At 37.5% G+C, this 17,682-nt stretch overlaps 2 protein-coding genes across 2 annotated transcripts; one reads left to right on the forward strand and one right to left on the reverse strand.

Annotated features, from left to right (window-relative positions):
* The first annotated feature begins 5,143 nt into the window (after positions 1 to 5,143).
* Positions 5,144 to 7,960, forward strand: LOC134676287 (translocon-associated protein subunit delta). Its single transcript, XM_063534660.1, has 3 exons — positions 5,144 to 5,508; positions 6,657 to 6,813; positions 7,823 to 7,960. Exons 1-3 carry the CDS (start codon positions 5,257 to 5,259, stop codon positions 7,921 to 7,923), a joined length of 510 nt encoding a protein of 169 aa, XP_063390730.1. The 5' UTR covers positions 5,144 to 5,256; the 3' UTR covers positions 7,924 to 7,960.
* An 817-nt stretch (positions 7,961 to 8,777) lies between these two features.
* LOC134676297 (cytochrome c oxidase assembly factor 4 homolog, mitochondrial) lies at positions 8,778 to 10,606 on the reverse strand. Its single transcript, XM_063534672.1, has 2 exons — positions 10,391 to 10,606; positions 8,778 to 9,382 (listed from the first exon to the last, which is right to left on the reverse strand). Exons 1-2 carry the CDS (start codon positions 10,487 to 10,489, stop codon positions 9,272 to 9,274), a joined length of 210 nt encoding a protein of 69 aa, XP_063390742.1. The 5' UTR covers positions 10,490 to 10,606; the 3' UTR covers positions 8,778 to 9,271.
* Between the last annotated feature and the right edge of the window lie 7,076 nt (positions 10,607 to 17,682).

Below are 17,682 nucleotides of genomic sequence, written 5' to 3' on the forward strand. Positions count from 1 at the left end.
TGCATAGTTTCCGAGATATAATCGAAAAACCGGAAAATGGGACCTTCAAAGCCCCCTCTCTCCCCCCCGCTCAAAGGCTACGGCCGAGGACTTTTGATATGTTCACCTCTTAACTTGTCCAAACCAAGTTAAGGAGCCAAAAATTGTGTTCTGAGCATTTCCCTCTACAACTTTATTGAGCATTCGTTGCCTGACCTAGTAGCGTATTGCATTTCTTTAAAAACTTTTCTGTAAAAGGTTGACGGGTGTTGGGTGTTTATATGGTTTTGGTCGATTTTTATCATTCGCATCGCCCATGATGACTTACTAGAATTACGAGCACACGAGACACTAATAGTAGTTTGACAAACCTTGGTTTTCAAGAGGTATTTTATATTGACATTTGCTGTCACAAATTTGCTGTCAGATTTAGTCGCAAACCGCACGCAAAGTGCACACAAATGTGTCGACACCTTGTTACGGAAAAGTGTACACACGGCGACGACACTTTGTTTCGAAATAATTCTAGACACATTGTGTGGACTCTGTTACGACACATCTGACATTTAGTTACCACTTTGATGATTCTGCGACTGGAATGGTTATATGGGGTTTGATATCTTAGCTAGGTCTATGGGAAAACGCGCATTTTTGAGTTTTTATGTTTTGTAAGCTTTGGTCGGTCTCCCAGATATTCAATCTCCGCTTGGCAACTAATCCCAGAATTGGCATGCGCACTAGTTTTTACGAAAGCGACTGCCCTGACCTTCCAACCCAGAGAGTAAACTTATTTGGATTAGTCCGGTTTCCTCACATTGTTTTCTTTCACCGAAAAATAGGTATCGGTGTATAAATAGGTAGGTATCAAATGCTATTTCGTACAAAAGTTCGAAAAATCATTGGTACGAGCCGGGGTTAGAACCCGCGACCTCCGAATTGCTTTCCGCTAGACCAGCAGCGCTTCCCCCACATACTCAGTGTTATCAGGTTTTTTAAAAATCAAAAACGATTACTTATGAAAGCAGAAGAATATAAATGATCGTATTAGATTTATAATTGTTACATATTTGCCGTAACTTATTTTTAAAATATGTTTTTCAATTAAAAGACACGTCAAGATTGTTTACTTTATTTCTAATGCTAAAAAAAAACAAACTATAGTAATAATTGTGTTTTTCATTCATAGACAAAATCCATTATTTTTAACCACAGGAAATTTTATACACTTCTTTTTAGGGTTCCGTACCCAAAGGGTAAAACGGGACCCTATTACTAAGACTTCGATGTCCGTCCGTCCGTCCGTCCGTCCGTCCGTCTGTCAGTTGAAATTTTCACAGATGATATATTTCTGTTGCCGTATAACAACAAATACTAAAAACAGAATAAAATAAAGATTTGAATGGGGCTCCCATACAACAAACGTGATTTTTGACCAAAGTTAAGCAACGTCGGGAGTGGTCAGTACTTGGATGGGTGACCGTTTTTTTTTTGCTTTTTTTGTTTTTTTTTTTTGCATTATGGCACGGAGTCCGGCTTCGTGCGCGAGTCCGACTCGCACTTGCCCGGTTTTTATTGCAGTGAGGATGTCCTGATTGTAAAAATCAGAGAGATTAGGAAGAGTATAATTTCTAATTATCTTGGTAAAAATAAAAGAATACGTGTATCCCATACTTAATAATCGATTTATGATAATAAGAAAAATTTAAAAAAAATAAAAAACAATACGAAATTTAGGTGTAACAAAAATACAAAAAGTTATGTTCCAGTATACAATGACTGGGGATCGAACCGGGAATCTTCCGTTTGCAAGCAAAAAAGCGACTGTTTGCATAACACGCCATGATAGTTCTTAGCTAAGCTGACGAACTTCTCGCTTAGGTCAATTAACTACCTGTCAAATATCAGTGTCAACAAAATTGCACTAAACATGACGGCACTCCAAATTCGAGCCGTGGTCAGCCCGGCAACGTCGGAAATGGTATGGCAACGTCGCAAATGTATCTGTACACGACATTTGTGACACACACATACGTAAAATTGATGAAAAGTTAACTATGATTTTTGCATGATTTCTGTATGAAACATTGTATTCCTGTTAATTTCGCGCAAACGAATATTCGAAAGAAGATAAATGCGGAAATATTTGTGTACTAATAGTGTGTAGTTACTTAATGATCTTTGATTGAATTTTGTATGAAAAGCGAACCACCTTTTGTTATAGCGGCAACAGAAATACATCATCTGTGAAAATTTCAACTGTCTTGCTATCACGGTTCGTGAGATACAGCCTGGTGACAGACGGACGGACGGACGGACGGACAGCGAAGTCTTAGTAATAGGGTCCCGTTTTACCCTTTGGGTACGGAACCCTAAAAATGCCCGCAATTGACGAACTTCAATTTTCGCGGTGATAGGCCAGTACCGGTATAGAAATTAGATCCTGGCCCTAGATACCGTAATTCCGGAAAATAATACCGGCATTAAAGCCGACCATTCAAAAATCTACACTTATCTACTTAACACATTCAACACCAAGAACCCGACTGTCAGGTACACTGTTCGTAGCGACTACGCGCTACATACGACGAAACCGTGGCTACGCGCTACGAGCGTAACCCGTAGCACTTAGTGGTATTGAATGTGGAGTGAAATATAGTCTGTCAAACAACTTTGTTAGTAGAAAAAGGCGTGAAATTCAAATTTTCTATGGGAAGATAACCATTCGCGCCTACATTTTTTAAATTTGGCCCTTTTTTCTACTGACGAAAATGGCTTGACAGACTATACTTTTTATATATTCAGCGCAAAATCTTCTCAATTAGTAAAATTACTTTAAGTGCCCTAGTTCAAAGTTGTAAAGTAGGATAGATCTTTAAAACGAATAGTGTGTTCATACTACTTAATTTAAAAAAAAATTCGTAGGAAAAAACCTAGTTAACCACGCCTAAAACTCTTAAGTGTCATATCGCACGCTGTAAAAGTAACCTTCTTAGCTTAAGAGTAACACGAAACTTGAATGTAAAACTTCGAAAATGAAAACTAGTACCGCACCAGACATAGAATTAGACCAAGATAACTCTGCAGTCATTTTGACAGCAAAAAAATCTGCAAGAGTTATTTATACGGTCATAATTTCATTGAAGTTTGACGTTTAAAATAACACTTGCAGTCTGGGCTATCAAAATCGCTGCAGCAGACTTATCTTGGTCTAATTCTATGACTGTTTTATCTTTGACCAATTTTTTTCTAGGCACTAGGTAACTTAAAGACACAGACAAAACATCCTCCAGACTGAGCATAGTCGCGCTACCCCCTCTGCCACGCATACGGTAATTTTACTTCATGTTCGAGTCGAAAGTGTCTTTGTGTGACGTCCGTGTCTTTGAACGGACCAATCACGGCACGGGACTTCGCTCACCTCGTCCCGCGCACTCCCGCATTTTTGGCATCATCGGTTGCATGGAATAATTGCTCTAAACTCGGTCTAGAGGATTTTTAGTCTATGCTTAAAGATTCCATTTTCCCTGTATATGTTACTTGAATGTCAAATTTCATGTTATGTCGATTGTATGGTGGCGTCCAGGTTCTTGTGACTCTTAAGTAAGGTTTATATTGGTTCTCTTGTACCTAATGCGTGTGGTGTTCAAAAGGCTAATCAAAATAACTTATCTTACAAGGCAAAGTTATCTTAAGACATTAGCATACATCAGTTGTAGTGCATATATAGTTATTTTCCATCGTATTTTCACGGAAACGTACGAACGCTATTTCAGTCAGTTTCGATATAAAAAATACCGAGGTTGACTGAAGTAGCATGACAAATACGAACGATTCCGAGAATGTACGATGGAAAACAATTATGCACTACCTATACATCAATCACTATGCCGTATTTGCTGAAATCTAGATATTGTATGAGTGTCCAGACGGGGACAATTTTTCGCCAATCTGATTAAATTGTCCGATCTTATCAGGCCGTGCGGACGCAAACGCCAATTTGGCTCGCCGAATTCAACCGCTGATTATGACCGATATTACCGATAAAATGGGGTGCGGACGCAAACGCCAATTTGTGACGCTTGTACCTATTCGCGTTTGGGGGCATTTTTTTATTTAGAGCGCACAAATATCACCATAAATTTCAAATTGAGGAAAGTGGCCAAATTGGCGTCTGCGTCCGCACCACCTGATTTGATCGGGCAATTTAATCAGATCGCGAAAATTTGTTTTCGTCTGGAGATGCCTTAAATTGCATTCCTTTTTTTAGCGCAGAAAAAACAGATCATTCTTATTTGAGCATATACGGTGAAGTGTGTAGGGCCATAAGACTTTCGTTCATTTGTAACGTAAAGTAGGAAAACGTTTGTTATTTTAATTTTGTGTAGGTATATTGTTTGATTATAAAATAAATTGTTACTACAAACTCACCTTGGATTTATTTATGTTGTCTGTATGTTCCATTAAAGTCGTAACAGACTACCGCACCGCGACCTTGGTGCGGTGCAGTGCGGAAGTTGCAGAATACTTGCGTCCGCACCTCTATTTGATCGGTCATAATGTCACAATTGGATCAAGTGGGATCGGCGAGGGCGAGCCAATTTTGGTTTTGCGTCCACACCGTATTATATTCTTTGGCCCACACCCAATGATCAGCCAATTTAATCAAATTGCGCGAAAATATGTCCCGTCTGGACTGGCTTTAAAGACTGTCAATATTTTCAAAGCTCGGGTGGAGTATCTGGAAGTCTCTATCGTATTGGCACGCTATAATTAATTTCTCATGGTATTTTTTTATAAATAGCATACTTTCATAATGTAATTTTGTAGATGATGATGATGACACATTTATGTTGACAAAAAATATAAGTATTATATATTTGTTGCTAATATCGATTTATCGAACGCAGCCATAAAGATATGGCGTTTTGGCCAACGTCATCGGTGATGTTTTAGGTTACGTTCAGAATACAAATTACTATACAACGGTAGTAAAACTAAATTTAATGTTTACAAAAATAACCAGTGATAAAATCATTACTATTTAGTAGGAACTGTAGCGCAATTAGTTAATTAATATTTTTTGTAGCTTTTTAATCTATCTATTAACTAAGTAGAAAGGAAATTTTAATAATATGACAAATGAACTTTCTCTTTCTGACGTTATGTTCGGAACGCTTCAATACGTGGACGACATTCATCAAAATCGGGAGACGTCGAACGGTTTCCCATTAGATTTTATTTAGTTTAAGACATAAAGGTCACAAAGAAGTTAGCAAAATGGTCACAAAATACGTTATTGCCCTTTTCGCCCTCTGCTCTATGAGCGGAGCTTTAGCCCAAAGCTGCCAAAACCCTCAAGTCGAAGCAGCTTCGTTCACAAGTTTAGATGCGACCGTGGTGACACAAATAGCGTATATCACGGAGTTTACGCTGAAGTGTGACAATCCTCTGCCTCCGAACTACGCTCTGTATGCTGAGGTTGAGGGGAAACCGCTGACTGCTGCCCGTATTGGAGAGAACAAATATCAGGTTAGTAACCTCAAAATATTCTATTTCGCCGAATACTTTTTTGTAAACTCTCTCTGTAATGTAGAATAACAGCCAAGAATCGCAAGAACTGTACTAAAATTCGTTTAAATTGTTTTAAGTCATACTATTTGTATCAGACGAAATAAAAAATATCGCTGGTCAAAACTGGATGCAAATAGCTCAAGATAGAGATGAGTGGAAAACTCTGGAGGAGGCCTTCACCTGCGAAGTTTTTAAAGTTAATATTTAGCAAGAACCCCGTTGCTAAATATTAACTTTAAAAACTATTCTAAAATGTCATAATTGCAAGAAATAAAAGGCTATTTTATTTTATTTTTATTTTATTTATTATTTGTATCAGAAAGAGTTAAAGATTATAAAACTTCTCTGATCTGTGCAGAGTGAAATTAGAAAGGATCCTAATTGTTGTATCTTACAATAAATAAAACTGACATACAGTTAGATCTGTCTTCTGCCCGCATCCCTCTATAGCATACTAGCTAAGTGCCAATAGCTTGTGATGAAATTTAAGTGTACATAATCAAAATCGGACTACTCTGTAAAAAGTTATGCACGAGCATACATTAAAGAAATACGCGTAGACTTGAGAACTTCCTCCGTTTATAATTAAAAAAATACTAAGAAAAGACTTTCTCTAAGGACAAACATTCATCAAGTTTGATTCTGTTTATACTAGAGTTTAGAACAAAAATAAAAGCTACCGTAATGATCCATTTGCTGTCTGCGTCTATCTTTAAGTTACACAAACTCGCTGCCAAAAGCCACTCCCATACAATTTACATTCTCATTTTAAAATTTCATGTGAGTATGAAATTTGGCATAAATATTTACAATACATATGTGTATATCTATGTCTATTATTAAAAACTTTTTCTAATAAGTTTTGTATGTAAAACTTTGATCACCCTAATTTCTTTGTACATGTTATCATTCCTAGCGACGAAAACCAGACATAGATATATGTTACTTAAAAATGTTTGATGTAAAATTTCTTGTTATTAGAGAAAGTTTTTTTTTAAAGAACATATCTTTGATTGTACGTATAGGAGACCCTAGCATACGTGACACTTAATGAATTGTTTTACCTGAAGCTATTCAATCTAATTAATTTCTACTGATGTCTTCAGGTCTCGTGGACTGAGGAGCCCGCTCGCGCCCGCTCTGGCACGCACGAGGTCCGAGTGTTGGACGAGGAAGGCTGGGCCTCCCTGCGCCGCGCCCGCCGCGCCGACCCCGCCGCTACCGTGCCCCCGCTACTGGCTGTACAGTTGACCCACCCCGGCAGTGAGTACCACCAGCCTTTATTATTTATTTTTAAACTTTATTACTGGTTGAGCTGGAGCGAGGCCAGAAGGGTCGCTGAAGATAGGAAGGAGTGGCGCGAGCTTGTGAAGGCCCTTTGCACCTCTGGGGTGCCGTAGGACAACAAGCTTTATTGCACATACAAAAAGTACAACAGGCGGACATAATGCCGCTACAGCCATTCTCTATCAGTCAGTCATTAGGGCGAAACAGAAAAGCGTCCATGTGGGTAGTGAGAAATAAACAGAAAAAAAACGTAACTTTTAAGCGGAAATTCGCAACGAGTGGTGATAAATTGAAACACGACCAAAGGGAGCGTTTAAATTGATACGAGTTGCGAATTACCTTTTCGCACGTGTATTGTACGTTTTACAGTGCATATGTGACGTTCCACGGGTAAAGGTACCTTATGGCGGTTAGCACTTTATACGCTATTATTAACGACGCTCCAATAATAATGCTTTGCTACGTGTCGTAAGAGCCGACCGTCTTTAGGTACCTTTTCCGTGGAACGTCACATATGGCCCTTTAAATTTTCGACATATACACGTACTGTGCCAATTATCGCACTAGGGCGGTAAAGTAGCACCATATGTACTGTAATAGTTATTTACGATACAAGTGCGAAAAAGAGGAAATTCGACACGAGTGGCGATAAATTAAAGCACGACCGAAGGGAGTGTATTAATGTGTCAAACACAAAAGCTGGCCGTGTCAAACACAACACACCGACATTGGCAAATTCACCCTGTGCAAAATTGCAGGGAGTAAGCCAGAAAAAAAAAAACACAAAAGCTGTCACGCGGACGCCACGTCACCGAAGTGTCAAACCTGAATATGAACTTTATGCATATGCACGTTGGTCTATGTTGCTCTGTGGTCTGTGACCGATTAACCAGTCTTTGGTGTTAAACCTGTGGTGCGGTGCTCCAAAAGGTTAAGGTCTCTCATAATGTATCAGTTGCATAAAGCAGTATTTGTTGTCCGGCAGGTTACTCCGGCCCCTGGGTGAACTCCGAAGTGCTCGCTACAGCTCTGTCGGTGCTGACGGCCTACACAGCTCTCCGCAACAAGAGCAGAATCCTCGCTTAAATGTTATATTATATTTAATAAATCTTTTCTAATTTAAGCTGTTTCTTTCTTTTCTTTTCTATTATTTAAATAAATAAATAAGTTTATTTCCTGTAAAATCCTCTATACCAAAGTAAGATATTTTCATTGGTGTTGGTTGATTTGTTTGTGTTCGCAAATAAGTTACTTATCTTACTTTTTTTGGTAAAGATTAAATTAAAGCGTGTCAGAAAAGACTCTCAGTCTAGAAGGAAAGATTTTTACTTAAATATTGTCATACAAAAACTACAAAACTTACTAACTACATATTTTTATTTCAAAAATAACAATATTTTAAAGATATTAATATAACAGACATTTCAACATTGCTACATGCAATGTTACACGTAATTGGGAAAGCAAACATAAGAATTACCGCTTGGCAAAAAAAGAGTAGAAATTAAAAAGTGGCAACACTGTAGTGTCGTCCCTTTCAAATCAATCTATATAAGAAAACGGGACGACACTACAGTGTTGCCACTTTTTAATTTCTACTCTTTTTTTACCAAGCTGTAAGACTGTCTTAAGACGCGAGTGATAGTGCTAAATATTGAAGCTGTCATTTAAACAGCTGAAGTAGATGGCTCATTAACACATTCAGTGCCGAAGACACGACTATCGGGTATTTTATGATTTCGTTCCCAGGCCGGACGACCCGATAGTCGGGATCGTGGTACTACTGCTTTTGTATGAAATTGTTGTGGCCTGGCGCGGACGTCTTGATTGGCTGGGTGGCAATGAATGTGTTAAAATTATAATATTCGTTAAGATCTGCATACAGGCATTATCAGTTATTGCAACTGCCTGCAGGGCCTGCTTGACAAATGATAATGATATTATGTGATAACAAGGTTTGTTATCAGAGCTGTATCTCCAATATTTTGCACTATGTAGATTATTTACAAAAATTCCACTAAAGTTCCTAATAAAATCTTATTCATCTTAGGGTGATATTCCATCTTTCCAATGTGTATTGCGTCTCACAATTTTGCTCAATGAGAGAGTGAGACGCAATGACATTGGACAGATGGAATACCACCCTTAGGCACAGTATCAGTCATGCAAGCGGATATTTTTAGAGACATCAGAGCATGAGTTATTTTTAATTTATACTTTGGTAATAATTTATCAACAAAGTTATTACACAAAATCATTGTTAATGTGCCTAAGCCAATTCTTCATATTTTCATAAAATATAAATTTTTCGTTAGTACACATAGTACAAGCTATGCTTAGTATGGGGCTAGGTCGATCTGTGTAAGATGTCCCCAATATTTATTTATTTATTTACAGAAATTTGATGTTTACGGTGCCGTGCTGCACCTCAGAGTTAGTTCTTGGCTTTGGCTATTTCCTCCTGCTTGTGCTTGCCGATACAAGTGCGGAACTCCTCGACTTCTGTTTGGCATTTTCTCCAATCCTTCGTGGTGGCTATGCACTCCTGGTGGATAAGATACAAAAAATAGTTTATATGTGTAGAACATAATGTAAGATCGTCTCCAATTAGTATTAGCACTCGAGTCTTTTGAGTTCTCTGGTTTAAGAGTTGATTTTTTTTACTTGTTGAGATAGAATTAATAAGTAAAATTAACGAGTTAGGCATACAAACCATACAATAACACTGCTTTACTTGTTACACAATTGTGACTTTTAACTAAAACCTACAAAATTGCCAGTCTTTATTCAGAGGCCTGAGTCCTTTTGAATTGAAATTATAAAAGACTCAACAAATGATTTGACTTGGGACTTAAGACTGAGAATTTTAAGCGTGGAGCCTCGTTAAAACGTGTCGATTACTTCAAATACAGCTGAAGACTCCAGAGGGGCTACCCCGAAAACCGAAATTCGCATATGCGGGGATTTTTCCCTGTCATTCTAATAATTACGCCGTCATTGGAGTAAAAGAGAAAGATCCCCGCAATTTGCGAACTTCGATTTTCGAGGTTATAGCCCAGTTCCTACTAAACCCTATCTACAAGCTGTTTGCGTTGCTTCAAACTCTTGTTTGAACACATAATTAACAGAAGTTTGGTAGAACAAAGCAAAGTACTGCCCTATTTAATGTATCTAATCGACGTACATATACGAATACGAGTGTTCTTGCCTTATGTCGACTGTGTCCCTAACAAATTTTAGATAAGATGTATTCGGATAATACCGAATGTCGGATAATTCCGAAAATCAGATGAAAATCACCCTAAATTCCATCATAATAAAAGTCTCTTTTCGGAATTATCCGACAGTTTTCGACATTGGGAATTACCCGAGTAAACCTTATACCGGTTTTCCCCATACCTTAGATTTTTTATTATGTTTATTAGTCTATATGCGTCTTTGATATACCACTGATATGTAAAAAGACGAACGAACGAAGTGGTTTACATAGGACATCAGTGTAGAAGCAAAATAAATGATACATAAACTTATAAATCTATGAAATGACAATTACCTGCACTTTGTAATGTAATTCAAGGCATCCGGTTTTCTTCAGCATGTTTTCGACGGGGTCATCGTCATTTTCCGGTACGTCTCGCGGTTTCACCGTCATGTTGAGGGTTTATTTCATTAATTAGCAAATTCTATTTTTATTTTATTATTTGTAACGAAATAAAGGCCCGATATACGCTGAGAGCAAGTTGAGATTTGATTATTTGATTTTGATTTGACATTGATTTGATTTCAAGTGTCAATGTCATAGTGACAAGTCCATTTAATACACAGCCAAATAATGCGCAACCCAAGGGCCCAACCAAGGCCCCCCCGTTTATTGTTCTATTTCACGGCGCAGCAACTAGTATCATTTCTCTCTCCTCGCTCTTTTAAAATGCCATTTGTCAAAAAAGGACAACCATACTGTTGACAAGGGGGACTTCAAATCAAGTGTTGCCTTTCTTGATGCATCCAGGCTGTGTATGTGTGCGTAAAAGCGTGTATGTGTGCTCTTTTAGGGATGTAAAAAGTCGATTTTAATCATGTTATATATCGATAAACGCTACTCAGCGGAACGAAATAGCTATTAATTGAAGCTTCAATATCTTAGTTAAACATATACATAATTGAAATGCTAATGAATAGTAAATATAATAGAATATAATAAAATATATCAGTTATTGCGGAACACTTATCTTAGTAGGTATTTATGTATTTTAATTAAATATCTGAACTTTCCCTTGGTTGCCTGCTGGGGCGTGACGATAAAATTGTGATCTGATAACCACAATAAAGAATAAAAGCGTTTTTGTTCATTTTAGATATCGTCAAACCTTTGAAGTAAAATTAAAATTGTAAGAAATGTCGATAGTTTATCGATATGACTTTATCGACATGGCTACAGCAAGGTGGTGTTAAATTGTTAATCGTACACTAAACAAAAGTGGCAACAGTGACAGCTCGCTGAGACAACGTCTATATATATATTATGTCTATGGGCCCAACCTTTTCTGTTCTCTTTCACGACGCAGCTAGTATCATTTCTCTCTCCTCGCTCTTTTAAAATGCCGTTTGTCAAAAAAGGACAACCATACTGTTGACAAGGTGGACTTCAAATCAAGTGTTGCCTTTCTTGATGTGCCCAGGCTGTGTATGTGTGCGTAAAAGCGTATATGTGTGCTCTTTTAGGGATGTGAAAAGTCGATTTTAATCATGTTATATATCGATAAACGCTACACAGCGGAACGAAATAGCGATTAATTGAAGCTTCAATATCTTCGTTAAACATAAACATAATTGAAATGCTAATGGATAATGAATATATTATAATATAATAATATAATTCAATTATTGCGGAACACCTATTTTAGGAGGTATTTATGTATTTTAATTAAATATCTGAACTTTCCCTTGGTTCCCTGCTGGGGCGTGACTATAAAATTGTGATCTGATAACCACAATAAAGAATAAAAGCGTTTTTGGTCATTTTAGGTATCGTTAAGCCTTTGAAGTAAAATTAAAATTGCAAGAAATGTCGATAGTTTATCGATATGACTTTATCGACATGGCTACAGCAACGTGGGCCGCATTGTTAATCGTACACTAAACAAAAGTGGCAACAGTGACAGCTCGCTGAGACACCGTCTATATATATATTATGTCTATGGCGCAACCAAATAAGTACTGAGGGCTACTGCTAACACCGGATTTCGCAATTTTCCGGTATTTCTCACTTTTACTCTAAGAGCCGTAACACACTACCGCACCGCACCAAGGTCATTGTGGGATGCACCCATAAGTAAGAGGGAGAAAGAGATATCGCTTTCTCCCTTTTACTTATGGGTGCGTCCCACAATGACCTTGGTGCGGTGCGATAGTGTGTTAGCTACTTAATAAAGGCGTATGAGTGATAAGCCCGCTCCACACTCGTGCGCGAATCGCGGCGCGAAGCCGCGAACGCGAGTCTGGAGTCGATTTCGCATATCAGCGAACTAGACTCCACACTCGCGTTCGCGGCTTCGCCCGCGATTCACGCGCATAGTCTGGAGGGCGCTATAGAGATATTCTCTCATGTCGATATGTTTTGAATTTCTGAAAAAAAAAATAGGTCACGTCGCGTGTGACGGGAGTCGGCACTTATAGTCGGGACCACGGGGGAAATACCGGTAGGATGGCCACCCTATATTGAGGGTTTTACTTTTTTTAGATGGGTTTTACCATAGACATAATATATATATAGACGGTGTCTCAGCGAGCTGTCACTGTTGCCACTTTTGTTTAGTGTACGATTAACAATTTAACACCACCTTGCTGTAGCCATGTCGATAAAGTCATATCGATAAACTATCGACATTTCTTACAATTTTAATTTTACTTCAAAGGTTTGACGATATCTAAAATGAACAAAAACGCTTTTATTCTTTATTGTGGTTATCAGATCACAATTTTATCGTCACGCCCCAGCAGGGAACCAAGGGAAAGTTCAGATATTTAATTAAAATACATAAATACCTACTAAGATATGTGTTCCGCAATAATTGAAATATTTTATTATATTCTAATATATTTATTATTCATTAGCATTTCAATTATGTATATGTTTAACGAAGATATTGAAGCTTCAATTAATAGCTATTTCGTTCCGCTGTGTAGCGTTTATCGATATATAACATGATTAAAATCGACTTTTCACATCCGTAAAAGAGCACACATACACGTTTTTACGCACGCATACACAGCCTGGATGCATCAAAAAAGGCAACACTTGATTTGAAGTTCACCTTGTCAGCAGTATGGTTGTCCTTTTTTGACAAATGGCATATTAAAAGAGCGAGGAGAGAGAAATGATACTAGTTGCTGCGCCGTCAAATAGAACAATAAACGTAGGGGGGTGGATTTCAAAATCCAGCGAAAACTTATGGTTCGGTCTTTATAAAAAAAACTAGTAGGTTGTGCGAGTTGCAACTTTTTTATATGTTTTTAAGAACTATTATCTTCATGTTCCTTCAATTACCATCTCCAATAACTTAATCGTTTTTTTTATATAAAATGTTTTATGTGTCTAAAATCATCACCGTCGACCGGAAAAATCTGAACCTTTTTGTTTGCAGTGAAAATTATAGCATACCTATCGTACGATTGCGATTTTTCTTTTACTTATATCTTTTCCATGTTGTTGTTTAACACATGAAAAAATATGCAATAATTCCTTCACCGAGAAAGTACATTTAAAAATATTTAAAATTTTGTCACGAATATTCGTCAACACCGTCATGGTAATGTCAATGTGAGCTTATCTCGGTGTATGAACAACGAAATACCGCTAAAGGTCCTTGCCCTATTTTTCACTTTAGTATAGAATGCCAAAAATGATTTCACTATAAAGTCACATCACTGAATCGTGAGAAATATTACGAACTGTAAAACGTAGTTTGTCACAACAGAGCATCATCACCGTTACGCTACGTCTTACGCTACGTCTTACGTAGGCGAACAACGCGCGAACGCGGCGCGGCGCGGCGCGGCGAAATCAATCCTTTGATGCCCATAGAAGTGTCCTACGTAAGCGATCTCGTTGCGAACGCGGTGCGGCGCGATTTGCACGCGAATGTCAGGCGGCGCGGCGCGGCGCGGCGCGGCGGCGGCCGCTTTTGCCGCGCCGCGCCGCGCCGCGTTCGCGCGTTGTTCGCCTACGTAAGACGTAGCGTTACGTAGGCGAACAACGCGCGAACGCGGCGCGGCGCGGCGCGGCGAAATCAATCCTTTGATGCCCATAGAAGTGTCCTACGTAAGCGATCTCGTTGCGAACGCGGTGCGGCGCGATTTGCACGCGAATGTCAGGCGGCGCGGCGCGGCGGCGGCCGCTTTCGCCGCGCCGCGTTCGCGCGTTGTTCGCCTACGTAAGACGTAGCGTTATGCTTTGGTTTAAAAAAGTTACAAATGATATATTAGAAATAATTACTGAAATGAATGGTAAACTACATGAAGTTTATTGTGTAGCATAGACATTAACTACTATTATTCGTATTCTAGAAATAAAAACAAGAAACTCTCAAATCGTCAACACCATACCCATCATCACCGGGAAAAAATGACGACCGGTGATGATTTCATGTGTATGGTGATGACGGTTCTCAGAAACTTTTCTAGTTATTTTGCTATAATTCATTATGAAATTAAGCTGTATGTTTGAAAAACGTTCTCTATGTCTTCTAACACTATATAATGTCTACCTTATAAATGTAGAATAAATGTAGAAGAAGATATAACTATTTCTTTCACACTAGAGGATGCTTCGTTTTTAATTAACATTTTGACTGAAGTAGGCAAAATTTAGGTCATTTAGAACTTAGAACATACAAATGTTTTTTTTTATAATCTAATAATGTAAATCGTGCAACTTAGAGTCTGTAATTGCATGTTAGTCGTGTTAAAACAAAGTATTTAAACAAGCAACATATATTAAGTTTTAAGCGACCATAGGATACGGTACTGGCTCACTATCGTGATGGCTTTATGTTTTTTGATAATATTATATTAATTGATGTATATAATTACAGGAATTAATAATTATACCATTGGGTAGTCACCGGACCCAATACCTAACATTTTGTGACTTATGACATGCATAACAAGTAGGGGTCTTGCAACTTGTAAAATACTGATTATATATTAATGTTTAGCTAGAGTCTGTGCGGAAAGAGAAGAGTCGTGGGATTTGAGGGCGCGCCAGTGCTATTTTATGGTTTTTGCTATGCTGACAACACTGGTCACGTGATTATAGTACGACACTATAGGTCATGATACTTGAATCCCTTTTGTTCCGGTTTTTTACCACGGCTTACTAAACGGAGCCTGGTGGTGGTGTCCGCTCGTCAACTCAATCCTCTGATTTAGCGCAGGCACTAGTGTTCTTTTTAAAACACACTTGTTTTTATATCTCAGATACTAAAAAGTGACTGCGATTGACAAAACTGCTAAAACTATTTAAGAATCTGCCCAATACAACTGTAATTTTAGTACCAAACAAGATACGAGTCTCATTTATGTACTGCCTAATCTGTGCAGTCCAACAGTTATTAAAACCGGGTAGATCGGGTAGAAATTGGGCAATAGAACTGTCATTTTATCTCGGATATATTTCACCCATTGTAAACTTGACTTGTAATGTATGTGTACATTATTAATAATAAATATGAATATGAATAAAAATAGTGCATAAGTAGGAAGGCATTATTGGGATATGTCTGGTTCTCTCATCTCACGATATTTCACTTCGCCGAAAAGTCACTGCTAAATATGAAATATAATCAGGAATGCCAACTTAGTGGTTTTACCACTAAATTTAGGGGGAAATTAAACCAGCTAGGGGTTTTTTTGGTGGCTAAATATTTTTAGTGGTTTTTTTAGGGGTTTTTTTAGAGTAGAAAAGTGCGGCAAATTTGAAAAAATGTAGGCGCGGAGGGATATCGTCTCATAGAAAATTTGAACTTCGCGCCTTTTTCTACTGACAAGATTTTCTTGACCATCTATGTATAACGTTCATATGTATGATCATTAAAATGTCGAACCGGTTGAAAATCATAATAATGTTCTAAATTTGGAAAATCTATAATAATTTCTTTTATTTTTTATTTAATGGGTTTTCCAAAATAATAGTACAGTTTTAGGGGTTTTTAAGTTGAGCTCAGGGGTAAAAAAAAATTGGAGTTGGCAACCCTGAATATAATTTCGTAACTAACAGAACCTACAAATAAAAAAATATTTTATTAGAAAAAGTTTTATTCTTTGTAATCGAAGTCTGAATTAAAATATTCAATGTCACTTATGTTTGAACTAGCTTCAAAACAACCAGGGACACTCATAGAACTATCTTCATCTGAACTGGATGTGCTTGAATCCGGCACGTAGATTACGAATTGCATATCACCTTCTTAGCGGTCTCTTACGCTACGTCTTACGTAGGCGAAAAACGCGCGAACGCGGCGCGGCGCGGCGAAATCAATCCTTTGATGCCCATAGAAGTGTCCTACGTAAGCGATCTCGTTGCGAACGCGGTGCGGCGCGATTTGCACGCGAATGTCAGGCGGCGCGGCGCGGTGCGGCGCGGCGGCGGCCGCTTTCGCCGCGCCGCGCCGCGCCGCGTACGCGCGTTGTTCGCCTACGTAAGACGTAGCGTTATTCGAGATACCGTAGGTACTTTTACACAATCCTGAAAAAGAAATTACATATAAATATGCATAAAATGGCAAGTATCAAGACTATTTGTCAGTTATTTTAAAGATCATGAATGACCTGCAGATTTATGAAAATTAATATATTTTGAATGAATATACTTACCGATTATGTACCGGAGACAAGTTACTTAGGGGGCTTATTAAATAGGTAAGTATTTAATATTAAATACAACATCAATACCCGTGAATAGCGGAAACACGTTCCGCGACTTTTTGTAAGTTGATAGTCGGCTTTTAGCCGTTTTCTTCCCGCTGACAAAACCGAACAATGTTAAATATAATTTTCTTTGTGGTTTTATGTACGGTTTTATCGTGTTTTGAAAATATTTTATACATAAAACTTGCGGTTTTTGTTAATAAAAATATACATTGACAGAAGTTTGTTTACTTTTTACAAGACAGGTGTCAAAGGTTTGATTGCCATATAAAATTTAAAATGTTAGTTCCCGTTTCTGCCACGACTCTTCTCTTTCCGCACAGACTCTATTAAACAACATATATATGAATTTAAATCATTATAGCAATTTTTTAAGTTAATTAATAAAACAACAAAAATACAAACTTGTGCAATGAATCAAACTATCAAAAAAAAGTAATATATCATAAAAATTAAGCTCATTGGTAAGCCAGTAATTTTATAATATGACATAAATACCAAGTTATGCAGTAGATAAAAGAAGATGCGGGTTTAAACTGATAATAAGAGTACAATATTGTTAATATGATTTAACATTGAAAAAATCCAAAAAAATAAATGAATACGTAAATTGCCTATTTCGGAACATAAATTATTTAAAATTATACAATAATAATACTTGTTATATATTTATTTATATGAAAAAAATGTATTTTTTATAATTTTCTAAAAATAATTTATGTAGCTTGTCTTATGTTCAAAAACATGTTATTTGTAATGTGTTTAAAGTTCTAAAGTATGACAATTAAAAAAAGTTTTTGTTTTTTTAACACGTTTTTAATACATATGTAAATTAGTTCCCAAATCGTCATTACCGTACATGCAATGTCATCACCGTCCATAAAAGAGTCATTACCATACCATGGTTGTCATCACCAT

Source organism: Cydia fagiglandana, chromosome 24 (assembly GCF_963556715.1).
Source record: "Cydia fagiglandana chromosome 24, ilCydFagi1.1, whole genome shotgun sequence".
Taxonomy (NCBI): domain Eukaryota; kingdom Metazoa; phylum Arthropoda; class Insecta; order Lepidoptera; family Tortricidae; genus Cydia; species Cydia fagiglandana.

Coding starts and splice junctions, on each gene's coding strand:
- LOC134676287 (XM_063534660.1), top strand. CDS start 5,257: ATGGTCACAAAATACGTTATTGCCCTTTTCGCCCTCTGCTCTATGAGC. Junction 5,509..6,656: donor TTGGAGAGAACAAATATCAG/GTTAGTAACCTC, acceptor TGATGTCTTCAG/GTCTCGTGGACTGAGGAGCC. Junction 6,814..7,822: donor ACAGTTGACCCACCCCGGCA/GTGAGTACCACC, acceptor GTTGTCCGGCAG/GTTACTCCGGCCCCTGGGTG.
- LOC134676297 (XM_063534672.1), bottom strand. CDS start 10,489: ATGACGGTGAAACCGCGAGACGTACCGGAAAATGACGATGACCCCGTC. Junction 9,383..10,390: donor AATTACATTACAAAGTGCAG/GTAATTGTCATT, acceptor CTTATCCACCAG/GAGTGCATAGCCACCACGAA.